Below are 16,202 nucleotides of genomic sequence, written 5' to 3'. Positions count from 1 at the left end.
GCTGTTTCGAGTCACACGTACCAGGGGGAGGGGCAGCATTCGAACTGGGTACCTCCAGAAAAAAAGAGACCAAACGCGTCATCACGCTGAGTAATCTTCCTCAAAGTTGGCCCGTCCTCATAGCAACTCAATTTCATTTCTGAAGTTCCCACACACAAAAAAAAACTAAATTCTTCAAAGTGAAAAGAAGAACGCATACACAAGAATGTTCTGTTGGCGAGTACTGGCGCCACGTCAGACTTGTTTGAACACCACACGTGTCTCACACGTGTGGAGCAGGAACACACGGACAGACACTGACGCTAGCTGGCAGCAAGATAATTTCATCAAGCCCGCAGCCTCGGAATCTTTAATATTGTAGCATGTAGTGCCGTTGCTATGCAACGATAGCGAGAAGGAACATGCGTTGCTTGGTAACGGTCGGTAAACCCGTCAGCTATATCCGAGCTATCGCTAGGCAACCGACCATGACAACACTAGAGGGACTGTTGCAGGCGGTGCTTTCTGTTAGGTCCGCTCCGAGGCTATATAGCGACGACCCCAGGCCGGCTGAGTGCAGTCAATCCCGTGTGGAGGCGGGGTAGAATGCCTCACCGTAGCCCGGCGAGTCGTAGGATGCGACGAAAATGTAACCCAGCGCCTGGCGGTATAACCGGGCCACCCTGTTCCTGGGGGGCCCTCCAGGTTGGGAGAGTCTCCAATCTGAGACAGTAAAATATGGTCTGAGTCCCACGGGACACGGACCTGAGAATGATTGCGCTGGCGAGGATCAGCAGCAATCGTAAACGACAGACCCATCCTCTCGTCAGAGAGGATATTACATAAGGGCTATAACCACAAGTGTTCAGTTGGAATATAAAATTACTGGTCGTGAGTTTCAAGGCGCTTGTCGCCAAGACGAACTGATTCATTCCGACTCTGACTTGAGTGCAGTTCAGCTGAGTGGAGTGGAGTGGAGTGGAGTGGAGTGGAGTGGAGTGGAGTTCAGTTCAGCTGAGTGGAGTGGAGTGGAGTGACGTGGAGTGGAGTGGAGTCAGTTGAAGGTTGGCAGTTGAGTCAAGTTCTGCACTGGCGGCTGTGAGAACAGGACCTGAGGGCGGAAAGCTGAAGAATCTTCACTGTTAGAAGCAGTTGCTAGGGAACAGCTGACGAAGACACAACTGGTTCGACAAAGGCTTAGCGGGTGCTGTGGTCGTTTGTATAAAGTGTGGAGATTAGCGATAGTGCTGTAATTACTTGTAGTTCCGAGTCGTGAGTAAAAGGGGTCAATAAATCCACTCACCATTCCATACGCCGTCTATAGACACACCACTATATCGTGATAATATTATGATACCAAATATAGTTCCCCATGCGTGCTACAATGTGACCCAATCCAGCGACCCGGAAAATGGAATTAACTATGAAGCTCTTAATTTCGCTGTTTTCCTCATTCCTATAATTTTACCAGAAGGAGCATTGGTTAAGAATTCTCTGCGGTTATGAAACATAAATGTTCATCATCGTCACCACAACAGCCTGCCATTTTTGGCCCTCAATTACACCTTCCTGTGCTGGCCCCCGACTCGCGTCTAGAGCAGAAAGTCTGCCATTTGCTAGAACCGAACCTCGGCCCAATCGAAAATGAAACTCGGATATCGTGACCTTCGGTGTTGGCAAGCCTGCATCTCCAGGAACAAACTGCGCTGCACACAATTACTGCTAAACTGGGTGCTTCGTTACGTGCTTACCGACGTCAGAGCAATTAGCGTCCAGTGTTAGGGCGACTGTTAACACGAACATGCGACCAACAAGAATTCTGTGGAGAGCAACGGGCAAAACCCATGAACAAGGGATCTCCGAAACGAGGTCGAGAATCTTGAGTTCCGGGCAGAAAAATGCCGTCTTTCAGAAATGCCTGACAACAGCTGAGGCGTTCTTTACTTCGCGGTAATGCCTGTACGTACCCGCAACCGAGGCTACAGTAGCTGACCTCAGCGCGAAAAGAAGTGACGACATGAAGTAACTCAACACGCGGGCCGCTTCACTTGCGACCCCGGCGCTCCGAGATCGAAACAGTGTCCTTCGTTCCCGGGCCGGGACAGAGAGGGAACAGCAGAAGACTGCATGGGACGAGTGACAGGCATTTCATCTGAAGAACGAGACAGAACGTGATTTCGTGAGAAGGCTCGCTAAGCAGCGGCTTGAGACAGGGCCTGCAGGNGCTGAGTGCTCTATACCAGGATAATCTGTGTAAGATGTGTGGTGGATGAAGCGGCAGTTGGGGAAGTTTATCTTATAGAACTTCGATTTTTGCCTGCCAATCATCATCATCATTAAAGGTAAAGCAGGCCTCAGTTTAAAAATACTCTGTCCCATACCTATGTGGGCTCTTGTGAGCTCAGTAATGAACTTTCAGATTCGAAGAATGACGCGGATTATTATTATTATTATTATTATTATTATTATTATTATTATGTCAGATTACACCGGTCTAGAAAACCCAGATTAACGATCGTGGCGATCCGCTGCGCTGACCACGTAACACCCTCTATCCGCAAAAGTTGGCACTAACTTCGCCGACAAGCGGCGGTCGCTCGGTCGGTATAGTTCGCTTGCGGACTAAAACCACGAAGTTTGTTCTTTATGTCAGATTACACAGAGCCGAATGACAGAACGACTGATGAACAGTTCATTGGAAAGAATGAAGAAAACAGCCGTGGCCCAGTTTCGAAAAGTATCCTACCATCTGCCTGCATGGGTTAACAAAAATCGCAAGATACGTCAGTCAACATAGCCTACCTACGGTCCGAGACTTGAACCCGGGAGGTCCGTGTGCTATTGAGAAATGGGGGGGGGGGTCACGAAACAATCGCGCTGCGTGACGCAACAACGTTAAGCTGGCCAATTTCTAAATCAGAACTGCATGCAATTTTCAATGGTCACACGGACATCTCCTGGCGGACGGACAAGTGGACAAAATGGCAGGATTAGGTTCGTATGAAATTTACGCCTGCAGCAAGACAAAAGTTGCGGTTGGCAAGCGTCTCGCTTCAGGAGCACAAGGTAACGTCTGTGACCACACTGTTCTCGTCACAACTCGAGAGCAGCTCAACGGATTTTCGTGAAATTTTGAATGGTTCAGTTCTACTAAAACCTGACGAGATATTGCAACTTTTGCTAAACGTGCATCTCGCCCGTAGATGGCAAAGTATTTATTGGAAGAAGAGATGTTTCGAAACAATTACGGTTTTCGTGATAACTGCACGAAAGCGAAGTAATGCGTCTCCCACGTTCTGTCATGACCCCAGACACTGCAAAGTTCTGCCAGTATGAGACACGCGTCACTTCCGTTTCCTCACGGCAGGTCCAAGTATGACGTCACTGTCCCCCCACGGCCTGGACTAATTTCCTCGGGCCAAAGATAAAAAGCAGCATCCGTCTTCCCCTCCAGGACAGCCGATGGAGTTCCTCAAGATGCCAGATAAGGACGTGACCACACTGACGTCATCCATCACGTCATGGTCAGAAAACAACACATCAGGCCTGCCAACATCTCGAGAATGAAGAAGCGGACATGGGAGATTTATGATTCTCCTCCGTCCACTTGCGGCTACTGGGAGATTCACAAGCAAGGAGTAGCTGACAAGCTCGTGACCGTGAAAATAAAAGCCCTGATCCTGTTCAGCCTGTTTTGATGGGCTAAGTGGGAAGGCAGAGGGCACGGAACTCTCTACGTTACGCTAGACACTATTTGGATGAGGTAGGAGGGGCATGGCAGTTGGTTCTTGCACAACGCTTTATCTGCTGAATGTGTTATGTACAGTATGGAGGGTCTGAGAACAGCGACGGAAACAGCTGTGCTCAGCGGCAACTGGGACTTACAGCTCGAGCTGACAGGTATGTGTGGTCTGTCTTTTGCAGTGCGACTGCTGCTCGTGCCCCAGCTGTGTCTAAGTAACGTCGTGGAGGTACAACTCCAGGAGTTCTTTGATGAAGGTTCACACTCCGGTCACGTGATCACCGGCATCCTTTGAACAGGAGGTTGGGTGGGCCCCGGGGCCGATCTGGACGTGCAGCCAGACATATCACTAATTGCCTCGGCTCACATTATAGAACGACTATTGTTATTTGGTAGCGACGCTATACAGTCACACGCGCACGCGTCCCCACGTAACGTCAGCATGCATTCACAACAGAATGAAACGTGAGTTGTTAGCTGTGTTGTAATTTCCAGGGGCAGAAATGAAACAAGTCAGTGTTATTTGCTGTTAGGTTCAGAAACCGAGTTCACTCATACTCGCATATCACAGTTTACAAAAAACATGCTTCATGTCGGCCACCACCGTCACCCGACTTCATGCTTGCTTACCGTGACATTCTGGAGCGCTCTCGTCGCTCCCGTCGCCACAGTCGTCCTCCCCCTCGCACATCCACGTGAGCGGGATGCAGCGGCCATTGTTGCACCGGAACTGACGTAGCGAGCACACGTCTGAAACACAGGCAATCTTCTGAAACGCGTCCGAACACTATCAGCCTCTCACGGTGGTATCACTGTTATCACGCTCATACCCAGGCACTCAACTACTAAACAGCTCCATCTCCACATCGCAAGTTTGTGCACAATCGAAATAAATATCACGCAAAAATCCAGAAGTGACAATTACATTGTAGCGTTGTACAGCCGTTGCTGGGTAGCGACCTCGAAGCGGACAACGAAACAACATTCGCTACTAGGCAACAAATTTTTAATAAATAGAACAGGCGGCCCCGGCAATGGAACGGCTCGGTAAAGACGTTCCCGCTGCAACGGATACACATGCAAGAGTAAAGGAACTGTTGGAAACAGTGTTTTCTACGCGGTCGGTGCAAAGGATATAACGAGAACACCAGTCTGGGAGCCTTACACCCGTGTGGAGGCGGGCTCCAACACCTCCACCGTACCTCTCGTCAGAGAGCATGTTGCACAAGGACTATAACCGCAAGTCTTCAGTTGGTAAATAAAATTACTGGTCGTGAGTCTCTAGGGTCTTGGCACCAAGACGAGTTAGTCAGTTACCATTCAGAGAGGCAGACAATAGCCATTGCTGGAGCCGTTACCAAGCAACTATTAGTGAAGAGACAGCAGACTGAAAGGCTCAGTGCGTACTGTAGTGTCTTGTAAATTGTGGAGATCAGCGACAGCGCTACGACTAAGTATGGTTACGAGTTGTGTGTTAAAATGGACAGTAAACCCAATCCAATCCAAACCCCGTCGAGAGTCACTGTAACACGTGACAATAAGAAACACTCGGTTTACACAGGGACAAAACTGAAGCAAGGTCTGCAGACTAGAAGAGCCGAAATGACGGCGTACCACAGAACTTCAGTGTGGCACAGATGTCACGTAATGCATTGCTGTAACGCTACCTTCGCGTTACCGTGGAAACCAAACATTCACGAGATCAGTGACGGCTTCTGCTTACCGACTGAGCAAAATCGGGTGCACAGCGGACAGTGCCGTACGGCTATGTGAACAGCTTACAGACCCAACTCCAAACCCGGCAGAAGTGAGCCAGGAGAAAATGGGATTTCCTCAAAACTATTTTATCTTAACAGACTCATTACAAACGGGCTTATCAGGTAACAAGCTTCGTCGTCGGGTATCTGTTTACCAGCCACGCGTCCAGTTACGTTAAACAGTTAACTGAATCCAACCAAGGATCCATTTATCTGTGTTTCACTGTAAACCGGGAATAATGAGCAAGTTCTCATCTCCTGCAGTCACGATGTCGCTTTGTGAGTAGACCAAGCACCTCCTATAGACAGACAGACAAAGCACTCCCTGCTACCATAGCAACTGCTGGTGTATTGAGAACATTTCTCGTCACGGGGAATATGCAAAGAAGGGTGAAAAAGAAAAGCATTGCCTTTTGAGACAAATATGAAACCGAGCGAGATACTGAACATGAATCTAAAGGCGCGTCCACATTACTCGTGCTCACGCTCGCGAGTAATGTGGACGATATGACAAATCACGAGACAAGCAAATTAAAAATTTTTAATTTAAAAACTATAGCCAGTAAATTAAAATACGACTACACCCTATACACACTACGAGTAAATATACGGATCCTCACGTGCCGAGGCCTGGCGAGCAACTGAAGTAGTGTGGACGAAGATTTACGAGCACGAGCACGAGTAATGTGGACGCGCCTTTAAGGGAGAACGTCCAAGAAGATGAGGACGGCAACAGGTTAGAAACATGTCACGTGCGGCACACCGAGCCTAGACCATAGCGCGATCTATATATAACGTTCTTTTGTCTTAGTCCATTGTTCTCTATATATTCTCAATTGCGGGCTTTTTTGAACATGGCAATGAACATCCGTCTTACACTAGGGGGAATTTTGCTGAGGAGTTGAACTACTATTAGAGTCTCAACTGGGGACTCTGATGCCTGGTTAGTCTAAAAAGGGTTTCACGAGTATCCGAGATGCGTTTGTCTCGAAACAAACGCAAACTAAGTGACGGAAAATGTCTTTGTTTGTTTGTTTGTCTGTTTGCAATTAACTACAGATGGTGCTGGAATACATTCTGAATTGGAAAGTTTGTGCATGGAGGCGGTACTGGCCTGTTTCAAGAAACTATCTCGGAATTTACCCGGAGGGGCTACGGAAAACCACGAAAACTCAGCCAGGACATCCAGTGTCCCGACAGAGACTCGAACCGACGACCTCAGGAATACGGCGAGAGCTGTGCGGGCCGAGACACCGCAGGGGCGGGGGGGGGGCTCTCACGTTCAGGCCAGAACAAGAGGGCTCTGAATTATGAACGATCAATCTCGCAGAGAGCCCTGGCTCTCCTTCAGGAACAATGGAAGAGCGCGGCGCGCACAGGACAATAAAACCGGAGGCAGAATTGTCTGGAGTCTGAGGATACATTCTGCTCATCTTCAGTCTTTCATTTTGGTGCGCTGGCCCCAGCATGGCGGGAGATCGCACACACACATTCATCTAAACTTCGTAATAAGTTCACACACCATAAATCATCCACCTCATTACTTCGCTGTACTGTTTGGCAGCTTGTATACCCAGACAGGGGCCGGCAAACCACTTGAGACACCGTCGCCACAAAATAGGGGACTGGGCGTCGGGGTTTAGTGGTTACTGCTTCGAATCCTGCTCGCGATACAGACTACGACGACCGACATTTCTAGGCGCCTGAGAGGCAGGCAATACAGCACGACACTGGCTCCACCTGCCCGTTAGCTGCAAGCCCATTCGCATGAAACATGTTACTGGGCAGTTCTGCTGAAGTTCATCGCTACATTCCAGTTCTAGCTGCAACCGGACACTTCGCACGCGTCTCTGCGCATGTCAAGCATAACTCGCTAAACGTTTCTATCAGAAGCTGCAGAGAGTGTGCCCAGCACACAGTCAGCTTGTCCCGAAGTCTGCCCCAATGAGTCTGTTTGTTCAGTACAGCCAACTCTGGGTCCCAACGAAAAGCAAATGACTTGAACAACACGGCTTATGTGTCACTTGTCCTGTACAAGGATATTATTGCAGCAATCCGTCGCGACGTCCCTCCGTCCGGTGGCGGTGCAGTCGGGAAACAAACTCTCGCTCGCCAAGTCAAAACACTGTCCACTGGACCCATTCGTGAGCCAGATGAACCCAATTCGCACTTCCACACGCCATTCGAAGGATTTGCGGCCCTCACAATGGTGGTTATGAAGAGTTCTATCTTCTGGGATATAACGCCCTGCACTCCGTTTAAAATCAATGTGTTTCGTAGGAATATACTGTATCCATCTTCACGGTCAAAGAATAAGCCAACACGAAAGTAGCGTGAAAGCAACACACGGCGTTATATCCCAGAATTCTTCGAGATCCATTTGAATGTTATCTTCCTGTTTACATTTAGGTCTTTAGACTTCTCAGTTAAAAGCGTGCAAGAGCCTCTCACGCGGTCTCTTGACACCTGCTGTAACCCGCCCAGCTGACAGTTGCAGATCGCAGCGCTGTCTGCAGGAACAGGCCGGGCCTACTCAGTGCAGACAGCCCCAACACATGTTGGCCATTGCCACCTTCGAAGCCGCCCTTCCACAGCAACGCGCTGCATTGGGTAATGCAGGTGGGCACTACATGGATGTGAGGGGTCGGTCAGATTCAAGCCCCTGACACCCCAGAGCCGGTCTGAACGCTGGCCCTCCTGACCGTCCAGCACGTAGCTTTACCGACTGAGCTATCCCGTCTCTGATAACCATATATTTGCGCTTACACAACTGATCGCTCGATGCATTAAGCTGATACCAAGGAACGAAACAGAGACAGACACAGGCCAAACGCATTACGGTTGCCTAGCAAGCCGATAGCAGAGACTATTGCAGCGGTTCTGCGCAATAGAGGAAATCACCACGCAACACAGCGTCACGTCGACCAGAAGCACTGCAGCACGAGTAGAGCGCTGTTCCATCGCATTTTAGTTCAGTATTTGCATCATCGAAAAATGTTCCGAAGATAACTTTAACATTTTAACAAGATATGTTTCATGAAGGGTACTGTCTTCTGCTATATACCGCTGTGTATTCCACTGAAAGTAACTGAAGTTTCGGAGGAACATATTGTCTCCATCATCAGGGTAGACTTATTCTTCAACTCTGAATGTGATGTTCCTCCGAAACGTTGGCTGACCTTGAACGGATTGCACGGTGTTATAGTATACAAGAAGATAGCACTCTTCATAACCGAATCCTACGAGATATATTTTATGTTGGTACAGACTTCTGTACGATGAGACTACATTGAGAAACTCGGTAAGTGACGTGGCAACTTTCAGCGCGGACACCAATACCAAATTTCAGCGGAATCCGGTGGAGTAATTTCGCAAACGAAACATCCGGATGCACAGAGTGGCACGACCTGCCTGCTGTACGCGTATTTGATTAAATGTGTGGAAAGACGCACGCTCTGAACAACCGAGAACAGGCGTTCTTTGCATTCACAGAGTTAAAGCAGCAGCTGATGAAGGGGACTGAGAAAATTACTCGGCGAGAAGCTTTGTACGTTCTATTCTTCACCTCGACTCACACATCCTCTATGGAAACCATGTCAGAAATAAGAAATATCTTCAAAATTTCGGTTGGAAAGCTTTATGGGGGGGGCAGTTAGGCGACAGAAACGCTAAGAGGGTAGTCCCTAACACTGAAATCTAGCTTGAAGTGGATTGAGCTGGCTGAGGCACAATGTCGGGTGTGTTCTAGTCGGATCCAATGAAATGAGCAAAATATAAAGGAAACTTAAGACGGGTCCACGTCTTGCAACAAAGTCGCTACACAGACGCTTAAGTTGCGCCTTCGTAACGAATGAACCTGATGGTTCCCTGCCTCGTCTGTCACGAGGGGCCCGGGCATGGCGCCCTATAGCAACAGTCCTCGGACACCCAAGGACGCCTTCTGACCCCGCGACCCGTCTGTCTCGGATAATTCCACCATTTAGATATGGAGGTCCAATGACACACATCGTAATTGTTTATTGACCGCGAGGGGCGACCTTCACTTGTTGTGTCGCATGCCGACATGAAGGGCTTGCCTCTGAACGTCACATTCTGTGTGACAGAATCTGCAAGATTATCAACATGCTGACCGCGACCCGATAAGGCGCAAGCATCGCAATCTGCAAGTGTGGACTACACCGAGGACTGCGAAATTCTGCCGGCTGCCCTGCACGTTCTGACACACCCCCCCCCCACTGCAAACGCTTATACGAGAAATTTCCATGTTCAACATTTCAGCCGCAACAAGGGCGCTAATGGTGCTGACGCTTACCGTCTACCTGTAAATAGTATACAAAAAACGAATTCCTACCTCACAGAGAACACTACGTCTCCATAGCAACAGCCAATGTCAATGCTGACTCAGCCATACGAAATACAAGATGCAGTCTCATGGCCGCCGCTATTTCTGGTTCTGAACCCGATAAAAGCAATCGCGAGCCTTGGCATTTGTGGGCTTCAAGAGATGGGCGGAACATGTGGCACGCATACAAAATTCTGGTTCCAAATCACCAAGGGAAAATTACAGCGTAGATGGAATGACACATCCCAAAGAAGCACGAATATCCGAACTGGACTAAACTGGCTCTGGATAGAGCAGAACCACGGTGAGTACTAGAGAGCCTGCACCGTCCAGTTAGCGGTGTATATGAGGCACTATGTTACAAGCCGGTAGGTCGTGAATTCGATTCCCGATGGGGTCATTGGATTTTTCAATTGACCTAAACCTTCCAACCGCACTATGGCCATGGGATCGGCTCAGCCCCTAACAGAAACGAGTACCAGGAATCCTCCTGGGGGTAAAAGGCAGCCGGCGCGTAAGGTTTCACCGCCATCTGTGAGCCGATTGTCTAGAGAAAATGTGGGAGCCTCGACGTCTCACAACCCTATGGGCCTCCACGGCCTGTTACAGGACCGTTTTACCTTTTATGTCATAAACTCACCCCGGAAGACAGCTGTCGGAACTCCGCCCAATTTCCTCTCCCCATTTGATCAGCCTCTCCGTGGGGGCTTCCAAACAACCCGCAGAACACATGGCACTGGCTGTGTGTACCTGCATAGTGCGGGGCGGGGGGAGTAGTCAGACACGGTATATTGCAGGGGGTGGGAGAACGGGAAATTGTTCCCAGGCAGTGCCAACTTGTCTTTCTGGTAGAGATTAAAGTCTTGGGAAGGGAGGAAGGAAACAGCCAACTTCAACTAAATAATATTTAAATATTCTAGTCTTGCCTCACGGCAAATTGCGTAGAACTCTGCAAGTCCCCACACGCCTCAAGGCGCAAAGCACCTTATCTTTCAGTTCCACATCGTTACAACAATGAAAATCTGATTTTATCTGCTAAAACGAGTCGTTGCTAACCGAACCAACCGTATCAAGTCTCGTCATACATGTTACACGCACGACAAGCGTCAGCCATTGCCTATCGTGAGGCAACATGGGTCCACTTCGTCACCAGTAATTAAACCCACAACGAGACATTAACCTAAAGGAACAGCAAGTAATGAACTCTGGAGGAATATGCATGCGTACAGTTGGTGGCACTGCAGTAAAACCCAGTAACACTTGGCGAAATTACTGTCAAAAAAGAACAGAAACGCGGTAGCTGAGAAGCTGTAGAAACTAGCCCACCAGGCCTGCCAACAATAAAATATATCTGAGTGAGTAAGCTACACAACTTAACATCCCCTGCCCGAGATACTTGAGCATGGGCTAGTCTATCAGATTCAAACCCAGGCCTCAAGAGCAACTTCGCAGTTCACAAACAGAGGGCAGAAGCGATTCGAACAGCCACTGATCATTCGAAAGGCATTTTCGGCTGATTCTGAACTTTCATTTATCTTCTGCTTCAATTATCTCACTGCGTAGTTCAGTGTACCTTACAGAAACAAGCGGAGAGGGTACGGGCTGGATTGATCTGGCTTGGGATAGGTACTAGTGGCAAGCTTGTGTGAACACGGTAATGAACCATCGGGTTTCACAAAGATGAGGAATCCTGTTGACTAGCTGACTGATGATTGGTTTCTCAGGATCTCTGGTTGGTTAGGCGTTGTTTGCAGACGGAAACAGGTCTAACCTTCATACGAACTATCATGTTACCCTTTGAAATTCCAGGTTTTAAAGGCACTTTTTCTATCCTCAGGATGGAAGCAAAAGGTTCGTTCGAAACATTATTACGTATCTACCAGACTACATGGTGTTACGTTTCCTCATCATCTGTCTTCCTCGCCAAAATTCTGTCTGCTCTACATGTTTCTCTGTTCCGTGAGCCCTCTGTCGTTGCTATGGTAATACGTCCTGGACGGTTTCCATTGCAACTGACCTAAGTCCTTTCCGATAACGGGGGGCCTGACCTCGATTTCAATTTCGCACGCCAGAGTGCAGTGGGATCGTCGTTACTTGCACAAACACAAATTAGTTTTGTAACTAATCTTGTTATAAATATCAGACCTTCATGGCTAAATCAACAAGAGAGAGAGAATCGAGTTTCTGGGCAACCTGTTGTCGCGAGCCAATCGCTTCAACGTCAAATTGTATCTCTAACAAGAACACATAATGTGGAGGTCACGTTTCTTGTACATTGGAAGTTCCCAGCCCAAGCCAAAACAAATTTGCCGTCTGCAACAAGAGAGAACAGCGTTACTCCAGTCCCTGTCTGCTCACAGAAATCAGTGTTACCACACAAATGCTGTTTACTGCGAGAATCATAGGGAATACACAAATTGTAGAGTTCTGTATAATGTTAAAGCAGGTGGTACATATAGTTACCACTGTATTTTAGACGGTTAAATAAATTAACGTCACGATTTGTAGCAACGAATCAACTGGTATTAGCGTACGGCGCGGTATCAAGAAACCTCTCGACCGTGGCCTATTTTAAACATACTGTCCTTCCAAGTGCCACGGCCCTTTGTGAGGATAATGAAAACACAAACTAGACACTGTGCCGCAGTGTGCGCGTGCGTACATCTGTGTCTCCACTCGAAACTTGGTCCCATGAGAATGTGATATTCTGACATGAAACAGACTAGACACACAACCCCCACACAGGGCCGCCTATTTCGTTACATAGTAAATTTTGTAAAAAAAAAAAGTCTATGAAACATACGCAGATGCGAGTGTTAAAATTTGATCAGTTTCCTGAAGCAGGTGTCCTTGCAGAATTAACAATCCCATAAATACATTTGTTTCCTCCTTTGTTGTGTAACTGGCAACGCAGTCAGATATGCGCGGAAATATTTTGTATTGCTATTGGGGTGGGACTGAGTCCCTTGCACTGCGGCCACTTCTGGTCTATTGTACCAGCCCCAGATGATAGGTGAGGGTGATTGTGGAGCAATTGGTGAAATGAAGATTGGCAGGGGAAACCGAAGTACTCGGAGAAAACCTGCCCCAGCGCCACTTTGTCCACCACAAATCCCACTTCACCAGGCCCGGGATCGAACCCGGGCAGACGCAGTGGGAAGCCAGCGACTAACCGCTTGAGCTACGGCGCGGCTGCAGAAATATATTACTATACAATCAGCTGTAATGGCCATGTAGCACACAGAAGACAAGAAATATGCATGCAAACGTTTGGTAGGAAAACATGAAGAAAGATACACACGTAAAAGAGAGGACAATGTTAAAATGGATGTGAAAAAAAAAATTGTCTGTCTGGCTGAATTCAGGTACCAGTGGCGGGCTATTGTGAACACGGTAATGATTTTCAGTTTCCATAAAATGCTGATAATTTCTTGGCAAGCTGAGCAACGGTCAGCTTATAATGAAGGACTTCGCTCCATGGGGTCAGTGAAAAGAGGACTCAAGACGTCCGACCTCCGGATGGGAGGGACACCATACTGCGCCTGGAAGTCTGCAGTCCCTTGTTGCACTGACCTCGTCTCACAAAACCGTTAATGAGGGTAGAACCCGGTGACAGCTCCAATAATTTGCTGCAAGGACAATGGAAACTGTTTGTTCCAGTGTGGGACACTGCTTACGGAGTTCCCTCCGAGGGAAGGAAGGTCATAGCTGCAACTGGAAACAGAGGTGCGGACACATCGCGCGGGCAGTGTTACCGGACACGGTGTGTGTGTGTCCCCCCCCCCCAACAGAGGGCTCTGGGCCCGTGCGAGCGGGACTACTGAACCAAGGGGCCGCGCCCTATCACGTATAAAAACAAGCCGCAAGAAGCAGGCTTTGGTGCCTGCTTCACACATTTCAACATTAAATGTGTTCCTCCGAAACGTCTGTTGACTTCCAACGGACTGCATGGCGTTACAGCCCAGAAGACAGGATTCTTCAGAACAGGCGCTGTGAGAACGTCAAATTCTACAAGTTAGGAAGTGTACGCATTAAGCCGCAATTCCGGGTCCTTATTAGCAGGAGAAGGACGAGATTTAATGCAGGACATGAATGCGTGTCCTGTGTCCTGTGCCCTGACCTGGTAAATGTTTAGCGAGCATGTACTGTCTTCGCTCGCTTGGAAACCGGGATCGTGGGTTCGAATCCCACTCAGGGCATGGATGTTTAGTTTGTGTGTGTGGGTTTCTCCGTGTTTGTGTACAGGTAGAGGCCTTGCGACGAGCTGATCACCCGCCCAAGGAGTCCTACCGAATGTGTAAGATCTAGAAAAACCGAACTGAACGGAAAAGTTCATGGAGGTAGGCCTAGGCCCACTGGGGCTGTAGTGCCAAGGAAAAAAAATGTTTAGCGAGTTAGGCAACTGGTTATCACCCGTCACTACAATTTCTGGATGGCAATAATAATAAAGCTTTGAAAAACTAACTGACTTTGCTCTCACACCAAGAAATACTGCAAATTACACACGCAGCACAACAGAAAAGGAAGCAGGACACCTTCCACAACTGGTCGCGGAGTCTAATGGAGTTGGCATGGACATGAACACGTGATTACATTCTGGCGTAGCAACCAACCAAATAAAACTCGTGGGCACTGAAGGGATTGGTGTGGCGGTTAACCCCATTACTCCTATTCGGTAGGTGCACGGTTCGACCCTCGGCCGGAGCACTACCTATCCTGAGGTTAATATTTTCCTCAGTCGCCGCAATAGTACATGGTATAGGCCACGGTCGCCTCCTTCCAAACCCTTTCCAATTCACCTATCGTACCATTTGACACTACTTGTCACNATAAGAAGGGGGGGGGGGGGGGGGGACCAGTGAGGTCCGGTTTAACCCTTTCTATGCTCAGTTCAAACAAGTGCCTTGGGTTATTTGAATGTCTGGAAGATTGTTGACACTTCCACAGATGAACACCAGTCAGTTCATCCGAAATGACAACAAATCAGTTTCAGAAAACCTCCCTATAGACAGATCTCGGGCGTAGGTCGTAAACAGTTACGGTGGCGTCAACTGGCAAACAACGTCCGAGAATACTTCCTAAGATTTGGCCCCGACCTCCGACAAAACAGGGCCCATCTTCGTTGCCAAAACCGTTTGCGAGTCTGACGCAGTCACAACAGGAAACTCTGGCACTAAATTTCGTGTACGGAGTCACCCTGATTCATTGTTGGTGTTCAGTCTCCTCTTGGGCATTATCACCGTGTGGATGTGGGCAGTGTTTCCGACGTTTCGGAGGTACATGATGCCTCCATCTTCAAGGTCTAAGTACGTAGGGTGGGCGAGTGTGTTATACATATTATTCTCCTTACTTCGGCCCAGAAGACACAGATAAAATGTACCCCCGAAACGTCGGCACACACAGCCCGCATCCACAAGACCCAAGATCGGAATCAACATAAAGAAATGGTTGCGGTTTTTTTCATGCATCCTGTTGTGTTACAATATGCAGCCTCTTCATTACAACCGTCACAACACAAATCAAGACCAGTGCCCAGTTTCGGTTATTAATAGCCATCATCAGGCAAATACATGGCCAAAATATATACAACACTGAACCGCGGTACCAGTAAAATTGGATATAATATATTACTTATATAAAATACTTGACGTAAAAATACAAAAAATTAGATTACATAAAACAGAAGTTATAGTATAAAACAAGAATAAATTCTTTGATCGATGTTTTAAATCATTGAGTCAGTCGTTGGTTTTGTAATTTTGTTGCGTTTCCACGGACAAATTGGAATATTCTATATTTTGTGTATATAAAATTGTATAGGTGACTCGTGATGTAGATGTAAATTAATGTTAATTATTTAGTCGGTGCCTTATCTTACAAAGTATTGTCCGTTCTGTGGGGATATGTAAGCGTTTCATGGAAAACAAACATTGTACAGACTAGTGCAACTCGAAAAGCCCTTTAAATCGCGCACTGTGTCCAACTGACGCACAACTCTGGAGGATGTGAACCGCCATCACCCCGGAAAATAGTCCTGGGATGGGGGTGGGGGCGTCAGTGACCATGACCGTCTCCTGCCACATTCTATGCAATTCGTTATTCACTGATGATCCCATAATTCTGCGCTGCTGACAGCGCCATTAAACAGACCACAACAAATACAGCTACGAACCTTGTAGCATGTGTACCGTACAGTCTGGTACGCGGGAACACGACCCACAATACTACAATACGAACACTCAATAAGACTCACCAGTGGACTCCGCCACCGCGCTGACAAGCCCAACACAGACACTCACAGCGATATACAGCAGGGCTGTGCCCGCCATCTCGCACTGCTCGAACAGTCGCCTTTACCACACGCTGCACAATCACGACTGAA

At 48.1% G+C, this 16,202-nt stretch overlaps 1 protein-coding gene across 4 annotated transcripts in view; it reads right to left on the bottom strand.

Annotated features, from left to right (window-relative positions):
- Positions 1-16,202, bottom strand: part of LOC111863570 (very low-density lipoprotein receptor) — a 116,799-nt gene extending 100,597 nt beyond the window's left edge. For 3 of the 4 annotated variants that reach the window (XM_023850000.2, XM_023849999.2, XM_023850001.2), the window contains exons 1-2: positions 16,074-16,202; positions 4,352-4,471 (exon numbers count right to left, since the gene is read on the bottom strand). In XM_023850000.2, coding sequence (XP_023705768.1) covers positions 4,352-4,471; positions 16,074-16,149 — 196 coding nt within the window. In that variant the 5' untranslated portion in view covers positions 16,150-16,202. The remainder of the gene's footprint in view (positions 1-4,351; positions 4,472-16,073) is intronic. The other variant, XM_023850002.2, reaches the window with a different exon arrangement.

Source organism: Cryptotermes secundus, unplaced genomic scaffold (genome assembly GCF_002891405.2).
Source record: "Cryptotermes secundus unplaced genomic scaffold, Csec_1.0 scaffold184, whole genome shotgun sequence".
Lineage (NCBI taxonomy): Eukaryota > Metazoa > Arthropoda > Insecta > Blattodea > Kalotermitidae > Cryptotermes > Cryptotermes secundus.
This window is presented reverse-complemented; position numbering and strand designations above follow the sequence as displayed.